General features: G+C 41.7%; 1 protein-coding gene across 1 annotated transcript in view; it reads left to right on the plus strand.

The window, feature by feature from the left end:
• Positions 1–496: 496 nt before the first annotated feature.
• SLC26A4 (solute carrier family 26 member 4) overlaps positions 497–26,978 on the plus strand; it is a 57,868-nt gene continuing 31,386 nt past the window's right edge. The window contains exons 1-7 of the mRNA XM_052639054.1: positions 497–660; positions 2,463–2,602; positions 14,159–14,269; positions 16,029–16,213; positions 16,725–16,889; positions 23,850–24,002; positions 24,103–24,185. Of these exons, the coding sequence (XP_052495014.1) occupies positions 497–660; positions 2,463–2,602; positions 14,159–14,269; positions 16,029–16,213; positions 16,725–16,889; positions 23,850–24,002; positions 24,103–24,185 (1,001 nt within the window). The remainder of the gene's footprint in view (positions 661–2,462; positions 2,603–14,158; positions 14,270–16,028; positions 16,214–16,724; positions 16,890–23,849; positions 24,003–24,102; positions 24,186–26,978) is intronic.

Raw genomic sequence — 26,978 nt, forward strand, 5'->3', positions numbered from 1 at the left:
GTGGCCTGAAGGCCCCACGTCCGGCACGGGGGGCTGTGCTTCTCTCCCAGGGCTCTCCTGGCTCTGCGCGCTGCTTCGGGTTTAGGGAGATGCGGACGCTCACAAGGGCCCTTTCCTGCCCGCCGCGCGCGCGTCGCGGGCCCCAGCCCGGGTTTGGGGAGATTTCAGGACGCGGACAGCGCCCTGGCTGCTCATCCGAGGGGACTGGGTCTGGCTCCGGCAGCCCCCCGGCGCAGGACTCACTCTCTTAAGAGTCCTGGAGCCCCGAGCAGCAGATGTAGGCTGGGGACCGGAGGTCCTCAGGGCCTCCTGCAGGCTGGAGGTGCGCGCCCAGCCGAGGCGGGCCTGGGCGGAGAGTGTGGCAGAGCGCGGACCCCTCTCCCGGGGATCAGGTGCAGCAGGTGGGGCCGGGAGGCAGCTAACTAGCGATCTTCACCTCCTCTTCTCCTCCCTCGCCCCATCTCCTCCCTGCTCGTCGCCCTCCGCCTCGCAGGTCATGGCAGCGCCGGGCGACAGGTTGGAGCCGCCGCCGCTCCCCGAGTACAGTTGCAGCTATGTGGTGTCGCGGCCGGTCTACAACGAGCTCGCCTTCCAGCAGCAGTACGAGCAGCGCCCGAAAGAGCGCAAGACGCTGAGAGAGAACCTGGCCCAGGGCTGCAGGTAGCGCCCGCGGCGGACGGGGCGAGGGGCGCAGTGAATCCCGGAATGTGGGCGCGCAGACCCGCCGGCATGCCCAGCGGCGGAGAGTGGGAGGCCGCTCCCGCCCTGCAGGGACCGCTTCGGTCAGGTCACGGACTCTGGCCTCCCTGGTGGGAAGGCGGCTCCATCACTGTCGGCCCGAATCGACCCTAGTCTCGGAAACTCAACTTTGGAGAGGGAGTGTTCGGGGAGCGCCGCCCCTTTGTGCTGCTCTCTTGAGGGGCACCTGGAGTGCGCCTTGGGGGTACGGCGCTGGAGTGCGCCTTGGGGGTACAGCGCTGGAGTGCGCCTTGGGGGTACGGCGGGTCCCTACGGTCTTCTTGTGAAGGCTAGGCTGAGGAGAGTGCGAGAACAAGGGATTTACTACAAGGAGGTAGTGGGTAACTCGTCGCCTGACCAAGAGTCCTTGAAAGCCCTAAGCTCATCCAGGAAGAATGACACTCAGAGGCATGGATGAAGGTGAGAAACACAAGAGAGCACGCTGTGCTCTGAGTTGTCCACTGTCCAGGAAGTAGGGCTCTCCAAGAAGAACCTCGGTCAGTCTCTAAACCCACTCGGGCCTCCGTAAGTAGATATCGCAAACAGAAGGAATTGTCAGCTGCTGCTAGATTTCTTTTTTCTTTTCTTAAAACATTTCAAACCGTTTAAAAAACATTTCAAATATATTCAAAAGCAGGCACAGTAGTGCAATGAACCCTCTCCCATGTTTTTACCCATCACATGGCTTCAAGGATGATTAAGTCAAAGTTAATCTTGTCTTACCACATACTTGCCCCACTCCACTTTTTTTTTTTTTTTTTTTTGGAGCAAATTCCACATAGTGGGTTTTTTTTTTCCTTTGGACTCTATTTATTTCAGTATTTATCTTTAGGAACTCTTATCATTTTGTGTGTGATAATGCAACCCAATTCCATTATCACACACAAGAATGAAGCAATTCCTTAATATTAAAAAATTAAGTCAAAAAAGTTTCAAATTGTCTCATAAATGTAATTTTTAAAATAATTTATTTGAATCAAGCGTCAAATCGTGTTTGAAAAACTAAAAATGTTAATTGCTCTGTTATGTCCAGCTCTTTGCGACTCCATGGACTGTAGCCCTCCAGGCTCCCTCCTCGATCCATGGAATTCTCCAGGCAAAAATACTGGAGTAGCCATTCCCTTCTCCAAGGGATCTTCCCTACTCAGGGACTGAACCTGGGTCTTCTGCGTTGCAGGCAGATTCTCCAGCATCTGAGCAACCAGGGAAGCCCCAAATATGTTTTTCCTTTTACCTATAGGTTGTCGAATTTCAAAAAGTAGGTAGCAAGATGCAACGAGATATGTATTCATCATGGTAAGAGTTTTGTAAGAACTGGCTCCAAGCTCCTATTGCCAGAATATACAGAGTTCGTTTCTTGAAAGAAAAAGAAGACACCTAGGTTAGAAGTCCAAATGTAATCTCCATTTAAAGACTCCACATTGATCAATCTGTGGCTGGACCAGAAAATGGGTTCCTGTTTGGGGATATTTTCTCAGAGGATTAAGGGGATGGGGTGGTTAACACTTAATCCTGTGTTTTCTAGTACAGTGCATTTAAAAGGGTAAAAAGAGTTCTTGGCAAAGACATGGTAAGCCCTTCACTGTTATTATTTTTTTCATGCAATTCCTATGCTTTTTTCTAAATAGTTAGAGACATTAGCAGACTTCGGTTCAAAACTTTGTGATTTGCAGTGGATTGTGACCAAGATTGGATTGGAAATCTCTTTTCTTGCCTTTTGACAGTTGTTCAAGAAAGAGAACCCTTCGCATGGTGAAGACTCTCCTGCCCATCTTGGACTGGCTTCCCAAATACCAGATCAAGGAATGGCTACTTAGTGATATCATTTCGGGAGTTAGTACTGGTCTAGTGGGAACACTTCAAGGTAAGATGATTGTGGTCTAGCTGCGAAGTGATGGAGAATCACAGCCTCCAGCAGCCATTCCTAACTCCCCCCTCCCTCCCATGGGTCTGCACCAAAGGCTTGCTCACCCATCATAGCCTGCATCTTTCCTCTAGAGCCTGCCCCTTAGTGGTGAGATTTCCTTCTTCCTCATCTTCCTTACACTTCTCTTCTCAGGAAACCCTGTTGCTTCTCTATCTGCTTGGCTCCAACTAGAGCCCTGTCACCTAAGCAGCTGTTTCCCAATTTTCATTGGTCACAGCTCACAGTAAGAAATCTATATGACATCATGATATGTACACATGCATCTCAAGTTTTGTGAAATAATACTTATCCTCACTACAAGTAATACTCTCAAATATTTTTTATTCTGCTTAGATTTTTAAAAGGATGATTGCAATTCATTAAATTATTTACATTTCATACACGGTCTTGACATGCCATTTGAAACTCTCTTAAAGGAAAGGGAAGGAAGTATGTTAGCCTAGACTACATGTAAATGTTTTTTCTGCTCTTGCCTCTCCCTCTCCATTTGAAATCCATCGCTGTATTTTAATCTTCTGGCAGAATGTCCCAACACAGGACATTTTTTAAACTTCCTTTAAGCCTTATTTCCATGAACATCTTGGAACTCCGTTGCAGAGCTAGTGAATAGCATTATGGGCATTTTCCTTTGTACCCTATCCTCATCATCTTGCTGCTGCCCTCACCTCAACTTCACAAAACGTTTGGACTATGAAAACAAAAATCTACTTTACTTATTATTATTTCGTGGCATATCTAATAGGTGCCAGCCTCTAGGTATTCTCACATGAATAAGATGCACCACTTGCTTTCAAGGAGCTCATAGTCCAATTAGGAAACAGACAACGATTCAATGGAAGGACTGACTGTAGGGGTAGGGGTAATATTGCTTGGGAAGGGAGTGCACACAGGGGCACTCAACCTGGCCTTAGGGGACTGAGAATGGCTTCTTGGAGGAAGAGGCGTCAGAGCTGTTTCCCTGAAGGTTAAGTCTCACTTTGCGAAGTGATGGGAAGTACGATGGGGTAGAAATGTGGGTAGAGAGATGGCTTGAAATAGACTATTTGAGAAGTTAGTAACAGTGGTTGAGCAATGTCCTGAACCAAAATTTGCCTATAGAACTCTCAGGATTACTCAGAGCAAGCCAGGGAGAGTCCCACAGAGAAGGAGGATATTCCACGGCTCCCGTGTGGAGCAGCAGCCTGCGTTCTCAGTCACGGAAGTGGATGGGAGAGCTGGACAGGACGGTGTGGTTCATACAGTAAGTGGTGCCAAGTGTACACAGTAGACTCTTAAGAACTGTGGCGTGGCAACCTCCTCTGGCTTCTGGGGGATGAGAACTGTCTAGTACATGTTTAGCCCGGTAAACATTTAGTGAAGAGGACTGAATAATGAATCATCCTTATATATGAAAAATGGTATTTCAAGCTGGGTCCTGCAAGTGTTCCTAGACAGGTATCTTATACAAATTAATTTTAACTTTAGTTTTGTTTAAGTATCAGACACAATGCTAAGGGCTTTGGCAAGTTATCTCTTTAGTCCTCACAACAACTCTTAATAGCTCTTTTTCAATAGTCAAAAAATCTATTAGATTCTGCTCAAGGTCATGGAGTTGGTAAGTGGTGGAGCTGGGATTTGAACCCAGAATCTAATTCCCAGGGTCTTAATTTATAAAGGATACAGTTCCTCACTTTATGAGTGATAGCGCTTTCCAGAAGCATGAATTCTGTGAAGTTATCTTTGTATGGTGAATGTCTGAGAGGTTAATGTGGTTCATTCATAAACCCATTCATCTAATATTTGTAGGATGGGCTTCCCTCATGGTTCAGTAGGTAAAGAATCTGCCTGCAATGTGGAAACCCCGGTTCGATTCCCGTGTCGGGAAGATCCCCTGGAGAAGGAAATGGCAACCCACTCCAGTATTCTTGGCTGGAGAACCCCATGGACAAAGGAGCCTGGCAGGCTACAGTCCAGGGGGTCACAAGAGGTGGATATGGGGCTTCCCTGGTGGCTCAGACGGTAAAGCGTCTGCCTGCAATGCGGGAGACCCGGGTTTGATCCCTGAGTCGAGAAGATCCCCTGGAGAAGGAAATGGCAACCTACTCCAGTATTCTTGCCTGGAAAATTCCATAGACTGAGGAGACTGGTAGGCTACAGTCCATGGGGTCGCAAAGAGTCGGACACGACTGAGCGATTTCACTAGCAACTAAACCACCGCCGATATTTCTAGGCCAGCCACGGGGATTCAGTGGTTTACTAACAGGCATGGATACTGACCTCATGGCACTTATTTTAAGTGGGAGACTTCAGGAATGAAATAAGCAGATAAATAGAAAAATAATTACAGATTGTGATATCTATTATGGTTGATCAAATAGGCTTTCAGTTCAGTCAGTTCAGTTGCTCAGTCGTGTGATGCCATCCAGCCATCTCATCCTCTGTCGTCCCCTTCTCCTCCTGCCCCCAGTCCCTCCCAGCATCAGGGTCTTTTCCAATGAGTCAACTCTTCACATGAGGTGGCCAAAGTATTGGAGTTTCAGCTTTAGCATCAGTCCTTCCAATGAACACCCAGGACTGATCTCCTTTAGGATGGACTGGTTGGATCTCCTTGCAGTCCAAGGGACTCTCAAGAGTCTTCTCCAACACCACAGTTCCAAAGCATCAATTCCTTGGCTTTAACAGGGGTTAATTTGGGGAGGGAGTGTTTGTCTTAGATAGAATGGTCAAGGAAGGCCTTTCTGAGGCGATGAAATTTAATCAGGGTTGGGAGGATGGGAAGGAGATAGCCATGTAAGAAACAGTAAGCAGGGTGTACCAGGCAGAGATGCGAAGTCCCTGAGATCAAATAGAGCATAGTATTTTCAAGGGAGGAAGAATTCCAGTATGGGTGGAGGAGAGAGATTTAGGGGAGTGAACAGGAGGAGATAAGGTTAGGCAGGGCCAGGATTAAAATTAGGTAAGTGAGTCCTCCAGGGACCTTCTAAATAATGTGCCCCGGGCACCTCACTTGCCTCTCCCTAGTCCTAGCCCTGAGGACAGACATTTCAGCTTGAAGCTAATCAAGTAGCAGGCAGAGCTGCACAAATCTGAAATATATTTTGGAGCAGGAATCACCGGTAACATACTGATGGATAGGGACTGGCTAACAAGCAGAACTGGGATGGAAAACCAAGTGTTTCCTTTCGCACGTGTCACATCTGAGATGCCAGATATAGAGCTGGAGCTACTAGAAGCAGGAAGGTCATTGGAGAGGTTTGGACTAGACATAAAAGTCAGGAAAGCACCCCTCTAGAGATAATATTCAAAGGGGTGGGAATCCTTGAGACTACCTAGGCAGAAAGGTTGATGGGGAGAAGAACCAGGCTGGAGCACTTAAAGTCAGGGCAGAGGAGGAGGGGCTGCAAAGAAACATGATGTTGGGCTCAGGAAGGTAGAGAAAAAGAACAATCTGAAGGATGTGGATTCCGAAACCAAGAGAGGAATTGTTTTCTGCTCTATTTTAAAGGATGGGTGGAAGGGGGGGCTGTCTGTAGTGTGAAATACTCTTGGTGATGGAACACATGCAATATTTTAAGAAGGTTTGCCATGAAGCAGAGTAGAGAAACGGCTCCAGAGGCCTAAAAGACAATGGTAAAGTAATGCGAGGATTTATTTTACTTATAATATCAGTTCAGTTCAGTTCAGTCGCTCAGTCGTGTCCGACTCTTTGTGACCCCATGAATCGCAGCACGCCAGGCCTCCCTGTCCATCACCAACTCCCAGAGTTCACTCAAACTCACACCCATCGAGTCAGTGATGCCATCCAGCCATCTCATCCTCTGTTGTCCCCTTCTCCTCCTGCCCCTAATCCCTCCCAGCATCAGAGTCTTTTCCAATGAGTCAACTCTTCACATGAGGTGACCAAAGTCCTGGAGCTTCAGCTTTAGCATCATTCCCTCCAATGAACACCCAGGACTGATCTCTTTTAGAATGGACTGGTTGGATCTCCTTGCAGTCCAAAGGACTCCCGAGAGTCTTCTCCAACACCACAGTTCAAAAGCATCAATTCTTCTGAGCTCAGCTTTCTTCACAGTCCAACTCTCACATCCATACATGACCACTGGAAAAACCAGAGCCTTGACTAGATGAACCTTTGTTGGCAAAGTAATGTCTCTGCTTTTGAATATGCTATCTAGGTTGGTCATAACTTTTCTTCCAAGGAGTAAGTGTCTTTTAATTTCATGGCTGCAGTCACCATCTGCAGTGATTTTGGAGCCCCCCAAAATAAAGTCTGACAGTTTCCACTGTTTCCCCATCTATTTCCCACGAAGTGATGGGACCAGATGCCATGATCTTCGTTTTCTAAATGTTGAGCTTTAAGCCAACTTTTTCACACTCCTCTTTCACTTTCATCAAGAGGCTTTTTAGTTCCTCTTCACTTTCTGCCATAAGGGTGGTATCATCTGCATATCTGAGGTTATTGATATTTCTCCCAGCAGTCTTGATTCCAGCTTGTGCTTCTTCCAGCCCCGCATTTCTCATGATTTACTCTGCATAAAAGTTAAATAAGCAGGGTGACAATATACAGCCTTGACGTACTCCTTTTCCTATTTGGAACCAGTCTGTTGTTCCATGTCCAGTTCTAACTGTTGCTTCCTGACCTGCCTACAGGTTTCTCAAGAAGCAAGTCAGGTGGTCTGATATTCCCGTCTCTTTCAGAATTTTCCACAGTTTATTGTGATCCACACAGTCAAAGGCTTTGGCATAGTCAATAAAGCAGAAATAGATATTTTTCTGGAACTCTCTTGGTTCTTTGATGATCCAGCAGATGTTGGCAATTTGATCTCTGGTTCCTCTGCCTTTTCTAAAACCAGCTTGAACATCTGGAAGTTCATAGTTCACGTATTGCTGAAGCCTGGTTTGGAGAATTTTGAACATTACTTTACTAGCATGTTAGATGAGTGCAATTGTGCAGTGGTTTGAGCATTCTTTGGCATTGCCTTTCTTTGGGATTGGAATGAAAACTGACCTTTTCCAGTCCTGTGGCCACTGCTGAGTTTTCCATATTTGCTGGCATATTGAGTGAAGCACTTTCACAGCATCATCTTTCAGGATTTGAAATAGCTCCACTGGAATTCCATCACCTCCACTAGCTTTGTTCGTAGTGATGCTTTCTAAGGCCCACTTGACTTCATATTCCAGGGTGTCTGGCTCTAGGTGAGCGATCACACCATCGTGATTATCTGGGTCATGAAGATCTTTTCTGTACAGTTCTTCTGTGTATTCTTGCCATCTCTTCTTAATATCTTCTGCTTCTGTTAGGTCCATACCATTTCTGTCCTTTATTCAACCCATCTTTGCATGAAATGTTCTGTTGGTATCTCTAATTTTCTTGAATAGGTCTCTAGTGTTTCCCATTCTATTGTTTTCCTCTATTTCTTTCCACTCATCACTGAGGAAGGCTTTCTTATCTCTTCTTGCTCTTCTTTGGAATTCTGCATTCAGATGCTTATATCTTTCCTTTTCTCCTTTGCTTTTCACTTCTCTTCTTTAATATAGGAGGTACTAGAACATAGATGTATCCCACTGGGAATGACCTAGCTGATAGAAAAATCTGTGGTCCACAAGCAAGAGGAGAAGTGACAAGAAGGGACAAGCATAGATGGGTACAAGGATAGAAGTGGGAAGGCTACTCCTTAAAGATATGTGGGATATTTCCTCCATTTTCAAAGGAGAAAAGCACTGCATTGTAAAAAAACCAATGGGCATCTCATGGATTCCAGGTTTTGGATGCAGTCTAGGGTTCATCTCTGAACCATGTCTGAGAAGGGGGATGGAGAGGTTGAGGAAAGTGGGGGAAGTCTGAGTAGCTGTCTTGAGGAGAGGGAAAGCACACTTGCTGAGGAAATGTAATTGGATGGCCAGGCAGTGTGGCATTCCATCTGGGGGCTTGCTATCATGAAATTTGCATGAAATTGGCCGGCCCAAATGTAGACGTCTTTAGTTCAGTTATTCAGCTATTTGAATGCTGGCATGGAAAAGGGTGATGCTTGAGTTTGGCCAGACTGGAGATTTACCAGAGAAGACAGGAGAAAAAGAGAGAGAGTGAAGCAAAGAAATCCAGAGGATTTGTGAAAATTCTAGGGACAGTGAGGCGAGTGAAGATGTGAGGGTGCTAAGGATAGTGGATCAGTTCATGCGTTAGAAGCCTCCTGAGGACAAAATATTTGTGAAAATTCTAGGGACAGTGAGGCAAATGAAGATGGGAGGGTGCTAAGGATAGTGGATCAGTTCATGCATTAGAAGCCTCATGAGGACAAAAAAATGTTGCACTAAAGATTCTGGATAGGTGAGCGGAAAGGCTATGTGGCTGTAGGTGGAGAAAAGGAGGCTCAAAAAGGAGATTTCAGAGCTGCAGTTTCTAGGGATGGCAAAGGCCGCAATTATCCACTGGCTGGGCTGCTAAGGGGTAGAAAAAAACTCATCAGTAATGTTACTGAGAAGCCAGAAATGCTAAGGATCATGGGTTTTGTTTTGCTTTTTTCTAAGAAGTGGATTTATTTAGCGAGAAACACACTCCACAGACAGAGTGTGGTCCATCTCAGAAGGTGAGTGCTGCCATGGGATATTTTTCATTTTTATTATTAACAAAAAATTCCCCCCAGGCAGCAAGAAATCGATGCAGCCCTATTATTGCTATTTTTTATTCATAGATATGGGGACCTGCTCTCTTACTTCCCACTTATGCCTTCTAGATGCTTCTGAATGTTTGTTAACACCACCTTTATCAATACATGCCACCATCCTACATAGGAGGAGCACCAACACAGAGATCCCATAGTTTAAATCAATGACAAATTTCTTTACAAATTATGTATAATTTCAAAATTGTTGTACCAAATTCCCTTACAATATGATTACAGTATATTTGAGTAGCAGTTGTCCTGAAATAGGATATTATGTGAAAACTGAAAAAGCCCGCCTTCTCCAGGTCTGTGAGGACTGCAGAGCCCAGTTTAGGGAAGTGGAAATTTGAGAAGGACTTGAAAAATGTACATAGGAAATAGGCTGTTCTCCTTCCTTGCTCCTTCTTTTCTTTTCTAATATTTTTTAGTTTGGATTTTTTTTTTTTTGCTTTTGTTCTTGCTCCTTCTTTTCTTGTCTTCCCTTTGTGACCTCACCTTTCTATTCTATGTCCTAGAGATGATTGCTTGTTGTAATTTATGTATGAAAACAGTTGCATCAGTAATACAGACTTTTCTAGAATGCACACTCTGTAAGGAGAGACTTTGTTTTGGCTACTCCCATATTCCCCCAAGCCTAGAACAGTGCCTGGCATATGAAGGGGACATAATCAATAGTTGTTGAATGAATGAATGCTTATTATGGGAAACTAGAAAATACCTTATAAGGAACATGAAAAATACCTCTTCAGAAGTCTCCTTTGATTCTGCCCTGTAGATGGTCCACGAAACCTAAATTTTAATAAATAGCCTACCAGACACATAAATAAGTATCTATTTAAAAGTATAAAAAAATGTCCGAGAATGATACACACTAGATTCAAAAGAGTGTTGCCTCCTGAGGGTGGAGGGAGGAAAAAGGATGTGATTGAGAAAGAGTCTACAGAAAGTTTCAACTGTACGGCAATGATCTAGTTCTTAAACTAGATGTTAGATACTTGGGTGTTTATTATATTATGCTTTTTACATGTCTAAATTGTATGAAATCTTCCCACATTTTAAAATTCATACAACAAGCACGCTTACTTTAACGAAAGTGGAAGCGTGCGTGCTGGTCACTGTTTTGTGCTGGTGTTTTGGCCGTGTTGCTGGGCCTGTGGGGTCTTAGCTCCCTGAGCAGGGATTGAATCTGGACCACAGCAGTGAGCGCACTGACTCCTTGCCACTGGACTTCCAGGGTGCTCCCTGACCGCTATTTTGAATTCTGCCTTTTCTCACTTATTTCTTATATGGACTATATTGCACGGGAGAGAGGTAAATTACTATCAGTAGTAAGTTATTTCTATACAGCACATCAACTTCATTTCATAGATTACAGTATATGAAATACAGTGTAGTTAACCACTTCCCTGATGTGAGACAGGGATAAATACATCATTTGGGGCACCAATTTAAGTTTTTGCCACTTTAAAAAATATATATTTTTTTAATTGGAGGATACTTGCTTTACAATGTCGTGTTGGTTTTTGTCATACCACAATGGGAATCACCCATAAGTATGCATATATCCCCACCCTCTCAAACTTCCCTATTATTCTACCAGCCCCCACAACCCACCCCTCCAGGTTGTCCCAGAGGATGGGGATGAACTCTTTCTGTTATATAGCAACTTCCCACTAGCTATCTATTTTACATACGGTGATGTATATGTTTCAGAGCTACTCTCAATTCGTCCCACCCTCTCCTTCCCCTGGTGTGTCCACAAATCTGTTCTCTTTGTCTGTGTCTCTATTGCTGCTGCTGCTGCTAAGTTGCTTCAGTCGTGTCCGACTCTGTGCAACCCCAGAGACGGCAGCCCACCAGGCTCCCCATCCCTGGGATTTTCCAGGCAAGAACACTGGAGTGGGTTGCCATTTCCTTCTCCAATGGATGAAAGTAAAAAGTGAAAGTGAAGTCGCTAGCCATGTCCGACTCTTCACGACCTCATGGACGGCAGCCTACCAGGCTCCTCTGTCCATGGGATTTTCCAGGCAAGAGTACTGGAGTGGGGTGCCATTGCCTTCTCTGTGCGTCTCTATTCCTGCCCTGCAAATAGATTCATCAGCACTGTTTTTCTAGATTCCCTATATATGCATTCAGTCAGTTCAGTTCAGTCGCTCAGTTGTATCTGACTCTCTGCGACCCCATGAATCGCAGCACGCCAGGCCTCCCTGTCCATCACCATCTCCCAGAGTTCACCCAGACTCACATCCATCGAGTCCATGATGCCATCCAGCCATCTCATCCTCTGTTGTCCCCTTCTCCTCCTGCCCCCAATCCCTCCCAGCATCAGAGTCTTTTTCAATGAGTCAACTCTTGGCATGAGGTGGCCAAAGTACTGGAGCTTCAGCTTCAGCATCATTCCTTCCAAAGAAATCCCAGGGCTGATCTCCTTCAGAATGGACTGGTTGGATCTCCTTGCAGTCCAAGGGACTCTCAAGAGTCTTCTCCAACACCACAGTTCAAAAGCATCAACTCTTCGGCGCTCAGCCTTCTTCACAGTCCAGCTCTCACATCCATACATGACCACAGGAAAAACCATAGCCTTGACTAGACGGACCTTAGTCGGCAAAGTAATGTCTCTGCTTTTGAATATGCTATCTAGGTTGGTCATAACTTTTCTTCCAAGGAGTAAGTGTCTTTTAATTTCATGGCTGCAGTCACCATCTGCAGTGATTTGGGAGCCCCCCAAAATAAAGTGACACTGTTTCTACTGTTTCCCCATCTATTTCCCATGAAGTGATGGGACCAGATGCCATGATCTTCGTTTTCTGAATGTTGAGCTTTAAGCCAACTTTTTCGCTCTCCTCTTTCACTTTCATCAAGAGGATTTTTAGTTCCTCTTCACTTTCTGCCATAAGGGTGGTGTCATCTGCATATCTGAGGTTATTGATATTTCTCCCAGCAGTCTTGATTCCAGCTTGTGCTTCTTCCAGCCCAGCATTTCTCATGATTTACTCTGCATAAAAGTTAAATAAGCAGGGTGACAATATACAGCCTTGATGTACTCCTTTTCCTATTTGGAACCAGTCTGTTGTTCCATGTCCAGTTCTAACTGTTGCTTCCTGACCTGCATACAGATTTCTCAAGAGGCAGGTTAGGTGGTCTGGTATTCCCGTCTCTTTCAGAATTTTCCACAGTTTATTGTGATCCACACAGTCAAAGGCTTTGGCATAGTCAATAAAGCAGAAATAGATGTTTTTCTGGAACTTTCTTGCTTTTTCCATGATCCAGCGGATGTTGGCAATTTGATCTCTGGTTCCTCTGCCTTTTCTAAAACCAGCTTGAACATCAGGGAGTTCCCGCTTCACATATTTCTGAAGCCTGGTTTGGAGAATTTTGAGCATTACTTTACTAGCATGTGAGATGAGTGCAATTGTGCGGTAGTTTGAGCATTCTTTTGCATTGCCTTTCTTTGTATATGCATTAATATACAATATTTTTCTCCCTCTGACTTACTTTACCCGTATAACAAGCTCTAGGTTCATCCGCCTCAGTTCAACTGACTCAAATTCATTCCTTTTTATGGCTGAATAATATTCTACAGTATATATATGTACCACAACTTCTTTACTCATTCATCTGTTGACATCTAAGCTGCTTCCATCACTTTTTAAAAAAACTGTTATACATGTAACCCTTTATTAATGACCCAAAGGTCAAAGAACTTGATGTTCTGTCATTGTGAGTGAGTGAAATGTGGGGAGGTAGATGTGCTGACTACCTATGAAGTATTTTAAAACACAACCCACAGGAGAAGGAAAGTGCTAAGGACTGAACGTTTGTATCCTTCCAAAATTCATCTCTTGAAGACTTAATCCCCAGTATGATAGTATTTGGAGGTCGGAAGCCTTTGGGAGGTAGGGCTTCCCATATGGCTCAGTGGTAAAAGAATCTGCCTGCAATGCAGGAAACTCGAGTTCAATCTCTGTGTCAGAAAGATACCCTGGAGAAGGAAATGGCAACCCATTCCAGTACTCTTGCATGGGAAATCCCACGGACAGAGGAGCCTGGCAGGCTACAGTCCATGGGGTTGCAAAGAGTTGGGCACTACTTTAGCAACTAAGCACACACACATGCCTTTGGAAGGCAATCAGGTAGAGTCTTCTTGGTGGGCTTAGTGACCTTAGGAAATATGTGCCGTGTGAGGTTACAGCAAGAAAGCAGCCATCTGCAAACCAGGAAAGGGTGCTCACTGGACACTGAATCTGCTGGTACTTTGATCTTGAACTTCTTAGCTTTCAGAACTCTAAGAAATAAATGTTCATTGTTTAAGGCCCCAAACAAAACTCCCAAACCCCAACACATTGTTGCCTTCCAACCCCCATGTACGAGGGAAGGCTGAGATTCTCCATACAGGGTGACATTCATGGACCCAGAAACCACTTGGCGAAGCCTAGCGAAGGTGTGATCTCCTAGTGCTATGTACAAAGGTCAGATTTTTTTCTTTCTTTGGATCTAACTTCTGTTCCCCAACAAGAAAGGAGAAAGTACATGTTCCTCATTACACATAGAAACACTGAATTCAGACAAAGCCAGGCTAGACCTTTGAACAGAATTGATCAAGTTTTTAATCAACAGCTTTTCCCCAACTCACCTGAGTGGAGGCTTGAATTACTGATCAGTTGTGTCAGTTCTTTTGAGTAGGTGATTTGAATCACATTCTGCATCCTAGCATAGCCACAGACCATGTGCAAAGTAAGGAGATCATTCAAGATGAGCTGCAAATTAAAGAGACCTATGAAAAGGCTTTTCTCTGTACAGTAGACACAAAGTTTGTTTGTGAACTTGACCGTTTTGGATGTATTTTCAGGCATGGCGTATGCTCTACTAGCTGCTGTTCCTGTCGGATATGGTCTCTACTCTGCTTTTTTTCCTATCCTGACGTACTTTATTTTTGGAACATCAAGACACATCTCAGTTGGTAATTATAAGCATATACAATTCTGTTTGTTCACATTGAATGTGTTTGGACTGTATTATGTGTGTTCTGCTTCCCTTTCTTTGTTAGTGTTTTCTAGCAAGATAGGGCTTTTCCTAGTCAGTGATGCAAAGGTTTCTTCTTAGCTTTCAAAATACTATGCTATTAGGTGGCTTTACACCCAACTTTTTTTATAATGAAGAGGAGAAAATTGAAAGATGGTTGAGAAACTATAGACTACCTTCAAATCTTAGCATGTTTGGCTTTTCAAAAATGTTAATACATTTGACTCCATTTAGAAAGTGTTCTAAAATGAAAAATGATAACAGAAAATAATCTTGAGGAGGTCTTTGAACTTGTTTTACTAGATTAAATTAGCTTTACTAAATTATGTTCATCAAATACATATTCATTGTCTTATTAAAGAACGTAGTTATTTTAAGTCACTAATATTTGAAGACTGGGAAAATTGTGCCAAAACAATTTAGAAACTAAGCTTGGCTTTCCTTCTTGGTATAGCCCCAGATAGATTTATTTCCTGATGTTCCTGAAATTTGAATTTTCTTCTCCTAGCATGTTCTAGTAAATGAATGCTTTAATGCTATTTTGCAACGTTGACATTTATACTTGAGATAAGTTTTCGCCTACATCCATCTGCTGGCTAGACGTGTCTACCTGGGCAATCCTCTTGAAACAAATAGAGCCATCTACTGTTCCATCTCCAACCCTTATCCTTATCCTTAGTCGTATAATATTTCCCCCAGTGTCTGGAATGTTTCCTTGTCTATAAAGGGAGATCAGAAGGAGATTATTGATTAAAAAAACTTCCTTACCCGGGAGAGTTGATTAGTACCAGATGCATGACAAGGTAAGGAACATGGAAGTTGACTTTTTTTCTCTCTCTGCTATTCTATACATTTAGACACTTCCGGTTACTGGATTTTGGTACTGAGTCCTTCTAATTGGCAAAGCCTTCCATGACTAAAGGATAAGATCCTCATCATCATAGATAAAAATATCAGTAGCCGTCTATGGGGTCGCACAAAGTTGGACACGACTGAAGCGACTTAGCAGCAGCAGTGATACAGCAGCTGCTGCAAGAAAAGTACTTTTGAAATGTAGAAGCCTACAGAGTGATATTTGATATGACAAAATAATTTGTCTTGGAAAAAGAAAAAGAGAAACTCTACACTACCTTTGCTATTTTTTTTTGTTTGTTTTTTACTTTAGCTATTTCTTTAACCAAATTTTGACCTTGTGATATTGATCAAGGTCCTCAGCTCCACAGAGATCAGGACACTGGATGCTCTAGGAAATAAACTTACATGGAATAAAAATAAGATGGAACAAGTAAGGTTTCAGCTAATATGCCATTTCTGCCGGGAAACCTTTCTTGACAACTACCCCCTCCATCCCCCTATTCCTACCCATACACAAGAAGATCACACACAGTTTAGACAGCCTTCCTGTGTACTTGCAAAGTGTCTGAAAGCTGTATTATGGTGACCCTCCTGCACGTCTCTCTTGCTCATTACTGGGTCATGAATGCCTTGAAACATCTGCTTTTTAGCTTCTTTTGTGAACAAACAGTATTTTCTCAATCACAGCTAATTACTTCAGATGCATCTTTAATCCTATGTAGACATGTTGAACCTAAACATTTGCAATTAATAATATAATTATTTTTTAGTTTTTTTATGGAAGTATAGTTGATTTACAAGTGATTAATAATTATTAATTGATAATGATCTTTTTCCCCCAGGACCTTTCCCAGTGGTCAGTTTAATGGTGGGATCTGTTGTTCTGAGCATGGCCCCCGACGAACACTTTCTCATATCCAGCAGTAATGGAACGGCACTGAATACCACCATAATAGACTTTGCAGCTAGAGATGCAGCAAGAGTATTGATTGCGAGCACCCTTACTCTTTTGGTTGGAATCATACAGGTAATGGGCTTACAAGCGATATAGAGGTTGGCAGGATTTGTATCTGAAAAAACTGTTAAGCACATGGACTTCAAGATTGACTTAAAAGCAAAACAAGTCAGTTTAAGACTCCCAAAGCTATTTTTTATACTGTTTTAGGTCAGATGCGAAAATAGTCAGCAAGCCTCCACTTATGAAGGCTCACTTAATCATCAAAGTCAGAGACATAAAAAATAAGACAGAGGAACATGTGTGATTAGAATGAGAATAGGAGAAGGGAGTTGTGCCAGAACCCATAAAGAGACAAAAAATATTCTGGTCACTGGAGCCATGAAACCTACAAGTCACAGGAAAAAAACGTACATGGAATTTTCTTATTATCTATCTACACATGTTTTTCAAATCTTAGAATGGTGGATGGGAGAGATAGGGCCAGAGTTTTAGTTGGTATTAAGTTTAATTCATTAATAGTTCAAAAGTGTTGGTCCTTCTCCGAGGCAAGCATTTAATTTTTCCTTCCTTCTTGTTCTAGTTGATATTTGGAGGTTTGCAGATTGGATTCATAGTGAGGTATCTGGCAGATCCTTTGGTTGGTGGATTCACAACAGCTGCTGCCTTCCAAGTGTTGGTCTCACAGCTAAAGATCGTCCTCAATGTTTCAACCAAAAACTATAATGGAATTCTCTCCATCATCTATGTAAGTGTTGCTTCTCTCCAAGGATGGCTCACTTTTCCTATTGAACCTGAGTCTGGAGAGTATAAGCTCCTCCATGTCAAGCTTTGGGAGCCACTGGAAACATTCTTCTCTGGAAGAAGCAGGAGTCCTGCTGAAGAAAGCAGAGTTTGCAAATCCTTGTTTTCAGTGGGTCAGTATGGTTTCAGAAGTGTCATCAATCTTCAGAGTATTAATAAAAGCAAAGTTTTATACTGAAGATGGGTTTGGGAGGCAGCACACTTGAGTTCCATTCTCAACTTTGCCTCTGACAAGTGAAGTGACTTTGGACACAGGGTGTAGAATAGTGGCCGAAAACTCAGTTTGGATGACCAAGATTCACATATATCCTGACTCTGTTATTTATTATTTGCTCTATTGCATGAGCAAATTGCTATGCCTCTGCTTTCTTCCCTGCAAAATGGAGTTGATAATAATATCTACAAATTAAGTTAAATAAGGCTGTATGAGAAGCCCATGCCCTAAGGGCTGGTGAATAACAAAGTACTCAAAAAAACAGTGTTATTTTGAGGGGCTTTCCTGGCAGTCCATAGGTTAAGACTCTGCTTATACTGCAGGGGAGGTGGGTACAATCTCTGGTTGGGGAACTAAGCTGAAATTATTTATTATTTCACATCTCAAGACTTCTTTTCTTTTTTATTTATAAAATGAAATGATTGGAGATGTATCTCTAAAGCCTTTTTTAACTCTGAGAGTCCATAAAATGCATAATGTAAATGTCCCAGCAATTATAGATGAAAAGGAACGTTAGATTCGGAGATGATTCAACATGCAAAAGAGATGCAAAAGAAGGATGTATTTCACAGTAATTAGATTTGAAAAAGTTCTTGGATCTAAATATGTGTTCTATATAGGGCATATTATCAATGCTTGAAAAATGGTGATAATAGTAACATGATGTCACTCTAGCTTGGGGAGAATGATACCAAATACAATGAGCTAGCATTAAGAATGGAGTCCTTTAATGACCCGTGTATTCTAATGACCTTTAATTTCTTTTAAAATGAGGTAAGGCTGTGCATACCTATCTAAAAATTGTGAGGTGGTCAAGGGTTTGCTGAAGTTTGCAGCATTGCCGTAGTTCCATTAAACATTAGCATTACTTTATCCATTCAACAAATATTACCAAGTGTCTATTATGAGCCAGATACTATGCTGAGCAGTGGGACTAGATGCATACTTGCCCAGTAGCTCAATTATCCCTGACTTTCTGTAACCCTTTGGACTATAGCTCACCAGGCTCCTCAATCCATGGGATTTCCTAGGCAAGAATACTGGAGTGGGTTGCCATTTCTTCCTCCAGAGGATCATCCCAATCCAGGGATCAAACCTGCATCTCCTGTGTCTCCTGCATTGCTGCTGCTGCTAAGTCGCTTCAGTCGTGTCCGACTCTGTGTGACCCCATAGACAGCAGCCCACCAGGCTCCCCCATCCCTGGGATTCTCCAGGCAAGAACACTGAAGTGGGTTGGCATTTCCTTCTCCAATGCATGAAAGTGAAAAGTGAAAAGTGAAAGTGAAGTCGCTCAGTCGTGTCCGACTCTGTGCGACCCCATGGACTGCAGCCCACCAGGCTCCTCCATCCATGGGATTTTCCAGGCAAGAGTACTGGAGTGGGGTGCCGTTGCCTTCTCCACTCCTGCATTGCAGGTGGATTCTTTACCTGCCGAGCCATTAGAGAAGCCCAGGACGAGGTAGAGGAGGCAGTTTAACATAGTGATTAAGACTATGAACTTTGGAGTCTTGGGTCTACCACTTATGATCCTGTGATTAAATGTGATGTGATTCTGGGCATGTCATATTCGACTTCTTTTTCCCTACCAAGTCCTAGGTTTGCTTTGAGATCATCTGACTGCCTTTTTCTGACAGGTTCTCTCACTTTTGCAGTGCTTACGCACTGCGGTTTTTGTTGTTGTTTGTTTTTTGCTTTCTTACTTTCTCTATCAACTGTTCATTCATTTATCCCTTTATTGTCATCCATTCATCTTTTTAATAAGTATTTATTGAAACCTGCCATGTGCCAGGGACTTTTCACTCCTTGTACAAACCCACTGACTCCTGAATCCACCAAGACACCCCTGACTGAGTGTGCTCACCTCCTTGTATGAATATTGCTAGGCCTGCATCCTCACAGATAACAGGAGGCCTAGCCTGATAGGTCATCTGGGTCCTTGGTCACTGTTGGACTTCTGAAGATGGGGGGAATGAAATTTCACAGTTTTTTCTGGTCTCTTAGAACATGTTTAAGATAGAGCTTGCTGCAAATAACTCCACTTTCAACAGAGACCAAAGTAAACTAGGAAATGCTAGATAGAACAAGGTCAAAAATAATTATTAAACTATTATGTGCCTTATGTTGTGTTGAACATTATTCTTGAAGCCTCAGGTTAGAATGTGTTAGAGAATTCTGCAAGCCATTCCTCCCAGGTCAGCCAAGTTGGATAAAGATACTTCAGTCATCCTTGTGTGAGGGTGAATATAAGCTTGCTTTTCTGAAAAAAGAAGAAACAGCAGGTCTGGAAATAATTGCATAAGAGTTGAAAGAGCCGCTCAGTACCTGAACAGAGAATTCTGCTCATGATATTACCGGTTGTGATTATTCATGAAAGAATCCTTCAGCAAATGCAGGGCATCTGTGGATTCCTCCAGGAAAGATTGTCAGATTGTTGTAAGATAGATTTCCCTGGAACGGAGTTAACATCCCTTTTGTTATAAACTTGTGCTTTGGATCATCTGCCTGCTCCTCTCTCAAAAAAAAAAAAAAGAAAAAGGAAATGATGAATATAAATAATTGGAGGAGGAAATAATGGAAAAGAAAGAAAAATAGAAACTTCAGTTTACAAATGCCAGAGATGCTAGGCATAGGATGCAGAAGAGAGGGATGTCCCTAGTGGTCCAGTTGTTAAGATTCCATGTCTCCAGTTCAGAGGGCACAGGTTCTATCCCTGGTTGGGAAACTGAGATCCCACATACTGTGTGGCCAAAAAAAAAAAAAAAAGATAGAGGCTACAGAAGGAAAATGACAAGGTGTTGGCAGAATTCAGAGTTAGTGATACTCAAGCTACTGTGTAGCTACTCAATTATGTAAGTAAATCATGCAGTCCATTTCAAAGCGGTTATGTTTTCCTACCATTCACTCTGAATGGTTCGTCTTGATAGACAAGGGAAGTCTTTCTGCTTGCTGACTAAGTCGGCTCTGTGTCCCCATTTCTTCCCTAACAAGAATGAAGACCACATTGAAAAGTTCTGCCCAGATGGTGAGAGTTTTGAAAGCTACCCCCAAGCTTGATCAGATTCGTTACTTAGAACTTATTTCTGTATGTAAAAATGAAGCCATTATAAAACAAAAGTAACACTTTAAGGTTGATCTTATATATGCACCGAAGTTCTGGTAGGAAATTCCTGACAGCAAGGGGTTTGTTATAGTCATAGAGACAAGATGAATTAAAATAAATTTGGCACCAAAAGTTAACTAATGAATTTCCTCATATGTAATACAGGTATAATTTTTAACTTATAATTTTTACTTTTACCCAGTAGGAAGAAATTCTTTAAATGAAATGGTTCTAAAATTCTCCAAGCATAGTAGGAAATATAATAAAATATTACCCATTTCTGAAGAGTTTTTTTATCTTCTTGATTTGCCTGGTCAGAATACTAGGCTAAAATATGGAATCATAAGTGTATCCATATTTTAAACATATTTTAGTTAGTATTTTACTTTATTAAACTATTAATAAGTTAGAATTACTTTTCAGTGCTTTCTTAAGTCTTGTTTCTGTATCTTGGAATATTAATACAGTCTGACTACTTCAGTTTATGTGGGTGAGTTTTATTTCCACATATATTAAGCTTTCTTTTGTATAACTTTTCATAAGAGATTCTGAATAAATATTCAGTATAGGCAACTGATACATTCATAAGCCTTGTTTGATGTAACTGTGTAATGTAAACTGATTTTGGTTTTTGCAACTCACATTACATTTATTTTATTTTTTTCATATTACATTTTTAATACAGTCACAGATGCTTTTTATTCGAAGGTCTAAGTGAGTCTCATAGATTACATGAGAATCCTATAGTGATCATTTTTGTAAGGTGAAAATTAGGATTGGGATAGTTGTTCATATTGTTCTTAAGTTTGAATTTTTCCATCTTGTGTTGAAAGTAAACCTTTATTGTGTAGACAGTTAATTGAAGTATTATGTTTAGCTCATGAATTAATGACGGTCATCATCAGGAAATTTGATTATATAGAGAACTGGATAGCAATACCTTCAAGACTCCGAGTTATTTAGGGCTGTAGTACTCAGCCCTAAGTGTGCTAAGTTGCTTCAGTCGTATCTGACTCTTTTTGACCTGATGGACGATAGCCGGCCAGGCTCCTCTGTCCATGGGATTCTCCAGGCAAGAATACTGGGGTGGGTGGCCATTTCCTCCTCCCGAGGATCTTCCTGACCAGGGAATTGAACCCATGTCTCTTATGTCTCCTGCATTGGCAGGCGTGTTCTTTACTACTAGCACTACATGGGAAGCCTGTACTGCTATGGTAAATGCCTTAAATTCTTGAGTTGTTGTGTCTGCTTGTATAGTTTCTGATTTGTTTTCTTTTTCACCTTGCTATCACTGGCTTCATCTTGTTACTATCAATGTATATGCTTCTAGCAATTTTTACTGACTCTGGAAAGTGTTCAGAGTAAACATGCTAGTATTGGGTTTAAAGCAAGGACAAACATACTCAGTGAAAATCCAAGAGGCTTCCCACCAGTCAGATTCTTGAACTGTAGTTCAAGCACTTGGTGGAATGTATTTTGCTTACACAGTGGCTTCTCCTCTCATCCCTTACTCTTGAATGTTTTCCAAAGAATGAGGTTGTTGGCAAGATGACTCCTCTATTACTTGGTGATCACTATACATAACTGTTACCAGATTGTTGTTATAATTATTTGAAGTAATCTTTTATCTTCATATAAAATATATATCTATAAAAGGACTCATTCAAAGGAAAGTAACCTTCACTTGTCTGGAAGAACCTTCTAAAGTCATGCCTTCTGTGGAAGTTCCTATAACAAAGATATTATTGTTCTCTCTTGAGAGTCTTCCTTGCTAATCTCCCTTGATTCCCAGAAACACCCTATTTACAAAACAAAACTAGTTTTTCTTGAGCTGGATTTATGTCCACTTGGAAAGAGTTCAGTTCAGTTCAGTTGCTCAGTCATGTCCAACTCTTTGCAACCCCATGGACTGCAGCACAGCAGGCCTCCCTGTCCATCACCAACTCCTGGAGTCCACCCAAACTCATGTCCATTGAGTCAGTGATGCCATCCAATCATCTCATCCTCTGTCGTCCCCTTCTCCTCCCACCCTCAATCTTTCCCAGCATCAGGGTCTTTTCAAATGAGTCAGTTCTTCTCATCAGGTAGCCAAAGTATTGGAGTTTCAGCTTCAACATCAGTCCTTCCAATGAACACCCAGGACTGATCTCCTTTAGGATGGACTGGTTGGATCTCCTTGCAGTCCAAGGGACTCTCAAGAGTCTGTACTCAGTTTTTTTTAATAGTTCAACTCTCACATCCATACATGACCACTGGAAAAACCATAGCCTTTACTAGATGGACCTTTGTTAACAAAGTAATGTCTCTGCTTTTTAATATGCTGTCTAGGTTGGGCATAACTTTCCTTCCAAGGAGTAAGCATCTTTTAATTTCATGGCTGCAATCAGCATCTGCAGTGATTTTGGAGCTCCAAAAAGTAAAGTCAGCCACTGTTTCCACTGTTTCCCCATCTATTTGCCATGAAGTGAAGGGACCGGATGCCATGATCTTAGTTTTCCAAATGTTGAGCTTTAAGCCAACTTTTTCACTATCTTCTTTCACTTCCATCAAGAGGCTCTTTAGTTCCTCTTCACTTTCTGCCATAAGGGTGGTGTCATCTGCATATCTGAGGATATTGATATTTCTGCCGGCAATCTTGATTACAGCTTGTGCTTCTTCCAACCCAGCGTTTCTCATGATGGACTCTGCATATAAGTTAAATAAACAGGGTGACAATATACACAGCCTTGCCATACTCACTTTCCTTCTTGGAACCAGTCTGTTGTTCCATGTCCAGTTCTAACTGTTGCTTCCTGACCTGCATACAGATTTCTCAAGGGGCAGGTCAGATGGTCTGGTATTCCCATCTCTTTCAGAATTTTCCACAGTTTATTGTGATCCACACAGTCAAAGGCTTTGGCATAGTCAATAAAGCAGAAATAGATGTTTTTCTGGAACTCTCTTGCTTTTTTTTTTTTTTTTTGAAAGAGTTAGTTTTATTTAAATGATCATAGTTGAAGTTTGAACTAGGTATCAAATTAATTTCCAAAAATTTCTACTTGACCTATATATCAATTCAATAGCTTTTCTTTGCCATAAGGAATGGATGAGTCCATATGTATCTACATATGAAGAATTTTAGGAATTTTTATTAACATCTGTATCATTCATGTTTAGTGAAGAATTTTACCTAAAATATTGGTTAACCAGGACTTTTGATTTCTGTTTTTAATCTCAATAATACATATAACATGATGAAAATTAGGTCAGTTAGTAGCACCTGTAAAGCTACTTAAGGTATAAAATTTTAAAGCTTTTCTGCCAGCAAAAGACAGTATATAATGATATACTTTCTTTGAAAAGATCTCATTTTTATTGTAAAAAATACAGATAAGCTAAAATGAGAAAGCAGAAATCACCCATACTTTTGCCACTCCAAGTTAACCATCATTAGCAACTTGGTATTTATATTGCAAGGGTTGGACGTTAATGGTGTCTGTATTAACAAACACAAATTAAAATTTTTTAAATTTTACATGAAATTCTTAAGTGCTCTTTGATGATGATATGATTTTTCATACAGGAGGTATATGAAATTATTTTTTTTACAGACACTGATTGAGATTTTTCAAAATATTGGTAACACTAATCTTGCTGATTTCATTGCTGGATTACTCACCATTATCATCTGTATGGCAGTTAAGGAATTAAATGACCGATTTAAACACAAAATCCCAGTCCCTATTCCTATAGAAGTGATTGTGGTAAGTAGAATGTGTAATTAGAAAATTCAGCATTAATTAGCTTTGTAAGAAAGGAACTGTTCAAATGAACTTTTTAAAAACCTCTTTTCTTTTATTTCAGACAATAGCAGCTACTGCCATTTCATATGGAGCTGACCTGGAAAAAAACTATAATGCTGGTATTGTTAAATCCATCCCAAGTGGGTGAGTATGGAGTTCCTCTTAGGCATTAATAATACATTGTCAGTACTTCCTATTTAAATGAAACAAGCTTCATTTCACTGCTGATCCTTCAATAGTCTCATGTGTATGATCTTAAAGAAATATCCCATTTGTGCAAACTATCAGGTAAAGATCAAGTCATTTGTTTAAAAGCAGCACTATATGCTCTTTCTTTTTCTTTACATTCTTAAAACATGGCAGGACATGCACGGTTAACTCCAGACTCCTGATTTAAACTCACATATACAATTACAGTATAAGCAGAATCATGGTGTGTAACGCTTATTGTACCGAGAACAATCTGCTTAAAGAAAAAGGGAGATCTGGCCTAAATTCTCTTCCATATAATCAGCTTAAGATAATAATTATATCATTTGTTCCTATAAATAAAATGCATGATCTTTAAGGGAGGTTTGATATTTTGGCAATTTGGTGAATTAAAAGAGTAAGGAACTAAGAGTCTGTCCTCTGTCATCATCTAGTTCTGTGGCCCTGGGGCGGAGGGGGGTTCTCCTACAGTGTAAGTGTTAGCCGTTCAGTTGTGTCTGACTCTTTGTGACCCTGTGATTGTAGTCCACCAGGCTCCTCTGTCCATAGAGGTCTCCAGGCAAGAATACTGGAGTGGGCTGCCATTCCCTTCTCCAGGGGATCTTCCTGATCCAGGGATCAAACCCAGGTCTCCTGCGTTGCAGGCTGATTCTTTACCATCTGAGCCAGTGACACAAAGATAGTGACAAATCACTGAAATCTCAACTTCAGCTTCTTATAAAACACCAGTGAGATCCCTCATAAAGTGCAGAGTGGACCAAGGGCCCTATAGCATAATTTGATCGTATGACAGTGAAAAAGAAACACAAATGTTTATTAGATTTATAACATTAACTTACAGCATTCATGACTAGACTTGCTATTAGATGACAAGTACTGGTTTCCCTTCCATTAAATACTAGCTGAGGGACCTTAACACTCTGTGTTTTTCATGCTCTTAATAGAAATTCCACCGCCCAGCCCAGCCCCAGGGCTTATTCCACAGGGAACTGCTGCCATGACATTAGATTAATTGCATGATTTCTTCTAATCTATTAAAAAACAGGAAAGAAAAGTTACAACTGGCTACATGGGGCTTAATTTATGTATCATCCATTCGAGTGTTTCACAAACTCACTTTTTTCTAAGAATCACACAAGGCCTTGTTAACACGAATTCCTTCCTGGTTCTCATCCTGAACCTAATTAATATTTTTCAAAGGGGCTTCACATGATTCTAATGATTAGGTAAGTTTGGGAAACTTTACATTAGAGGATCAACATTTTGATAGTGAATCCTAATGCTGGTATAAATTTAGTAATAAAAAGATACAGTGTGGCTGCTTGAGTTACAGTGTTTTCACCCTAACAACTAGATTATTTGAGTAGTTACAAAGAGCTACATTAAAAATATATTTTATAGATCCACGTTGTCAGGTTTCCTAAGGTGTAACTCTTGGAGGAGGTCCATGGCAAATGCCCTGTCCCCTAAGTCCAGGTTCTATTACTAGATTTGGGGCACTCCTTTTTGCTGCCACAAGTGATCCTTTCTGGCCCTATCAAGAGATTTCCTGGATGCTCTCCTGCTGAAAATGGATCTCTGGCCTCTTGCTGTTGGGTTAGTCAAGTTGAATGCTCTGACAGACCACCTGTTGTGATTGGTCCGTCTGCCTCACCTGCCTGGCCCCCGGGATATATATAAGCTCTTCCACAAGGGTAGTGATCTCACTTGTCTTGTTCAGCTTTTTGATACCCCAGAAAGAAGTATAATAACATTAACAAAAACTGAAAAAGAAACCATGATGTGGAGAGATTGGAAAAGGACAAGGAAAGGAGCATGAGATGAGTAGGATGAAAGAAAGAGGACCAAAAAGAATGGTTGTGGAACTTCCTGACAGTCCAATGGTTAAGACTCCTCACTTTCAATGCAGGGGGCGTGGGTTCTATGCCTGGCCAGGAAACTAAGATGCCACATGCTGTGTGGCACAGCCAAAACAAAACAAAACAAAACAAAATATAGATTGTGCCTGCCCACCTCTTCATCTCCTCCCCATGTCAATCCCCCAAGAAGGGAGTAAAAGCACAGCCATTACTGGCAGTTTTCTTTAATTCCATTGAGAGTCAGTGCCATAAGTCAGTATTGCTCAGTGTCCAGTGACACCGTCCCCCAAACCATGACCACTTGCCCTACTCCCAGACTGCCTTTCTTGGCCAAATACACAGTTTCTCCAAGTATGGTCAGCTTCTGAGCATCCCACTGGGATTCACCCAAACCAGGGCCCCCTATTCTCTCACTTAACTCTTTTTCTTAACCAGCAGGGCAAATCAGATCTGGCTACTCAGGAAATCATCTAATATCTAACATTCACACTCGGACCTACTCAATAGTTCACTCTTCTGGGCCTCAGTTCCCTAATCAACAAAGAGAGAAAGGTAGATTCAACAATTTCTAGGATATTAGATTTAGGATCATACTTTGGATAATATTAAGATATTAGCAGGTTCTAGATTTCTATGGATTTCTATAAGAACCTTATTTCTACATTACCACTTCCAACTATAGGGGGAAAAAGTGTAGTTTCCTATGAAAGGAGCTTCAGGTATGAGGTAGGTCAGGAAGATTATTATTATTATTATTTTTGGCCAGAGAACTGGCCATACGGATGATCATTAAGATGCGGCACAAGAAAGGAATCCTCTCTGATTTTCATACTTGGGCATGATTGCGTACTTATAAACTTGTAAATTT

Source organism: Budorcas taxicolor, chromosome 4, assembly GCF_023091745.1.
Source record: "Budorcas taxicolor isolate Tak-1 chromosome 4, Takin1.1, whole genome shotgun sequence".
Taxonomy (NCBI): Eukaryota; Metazoa; Chordata; class Mammalia; order Artiodactyla; family Bovidae; genus Budorcas; species Budorcas taxicolor.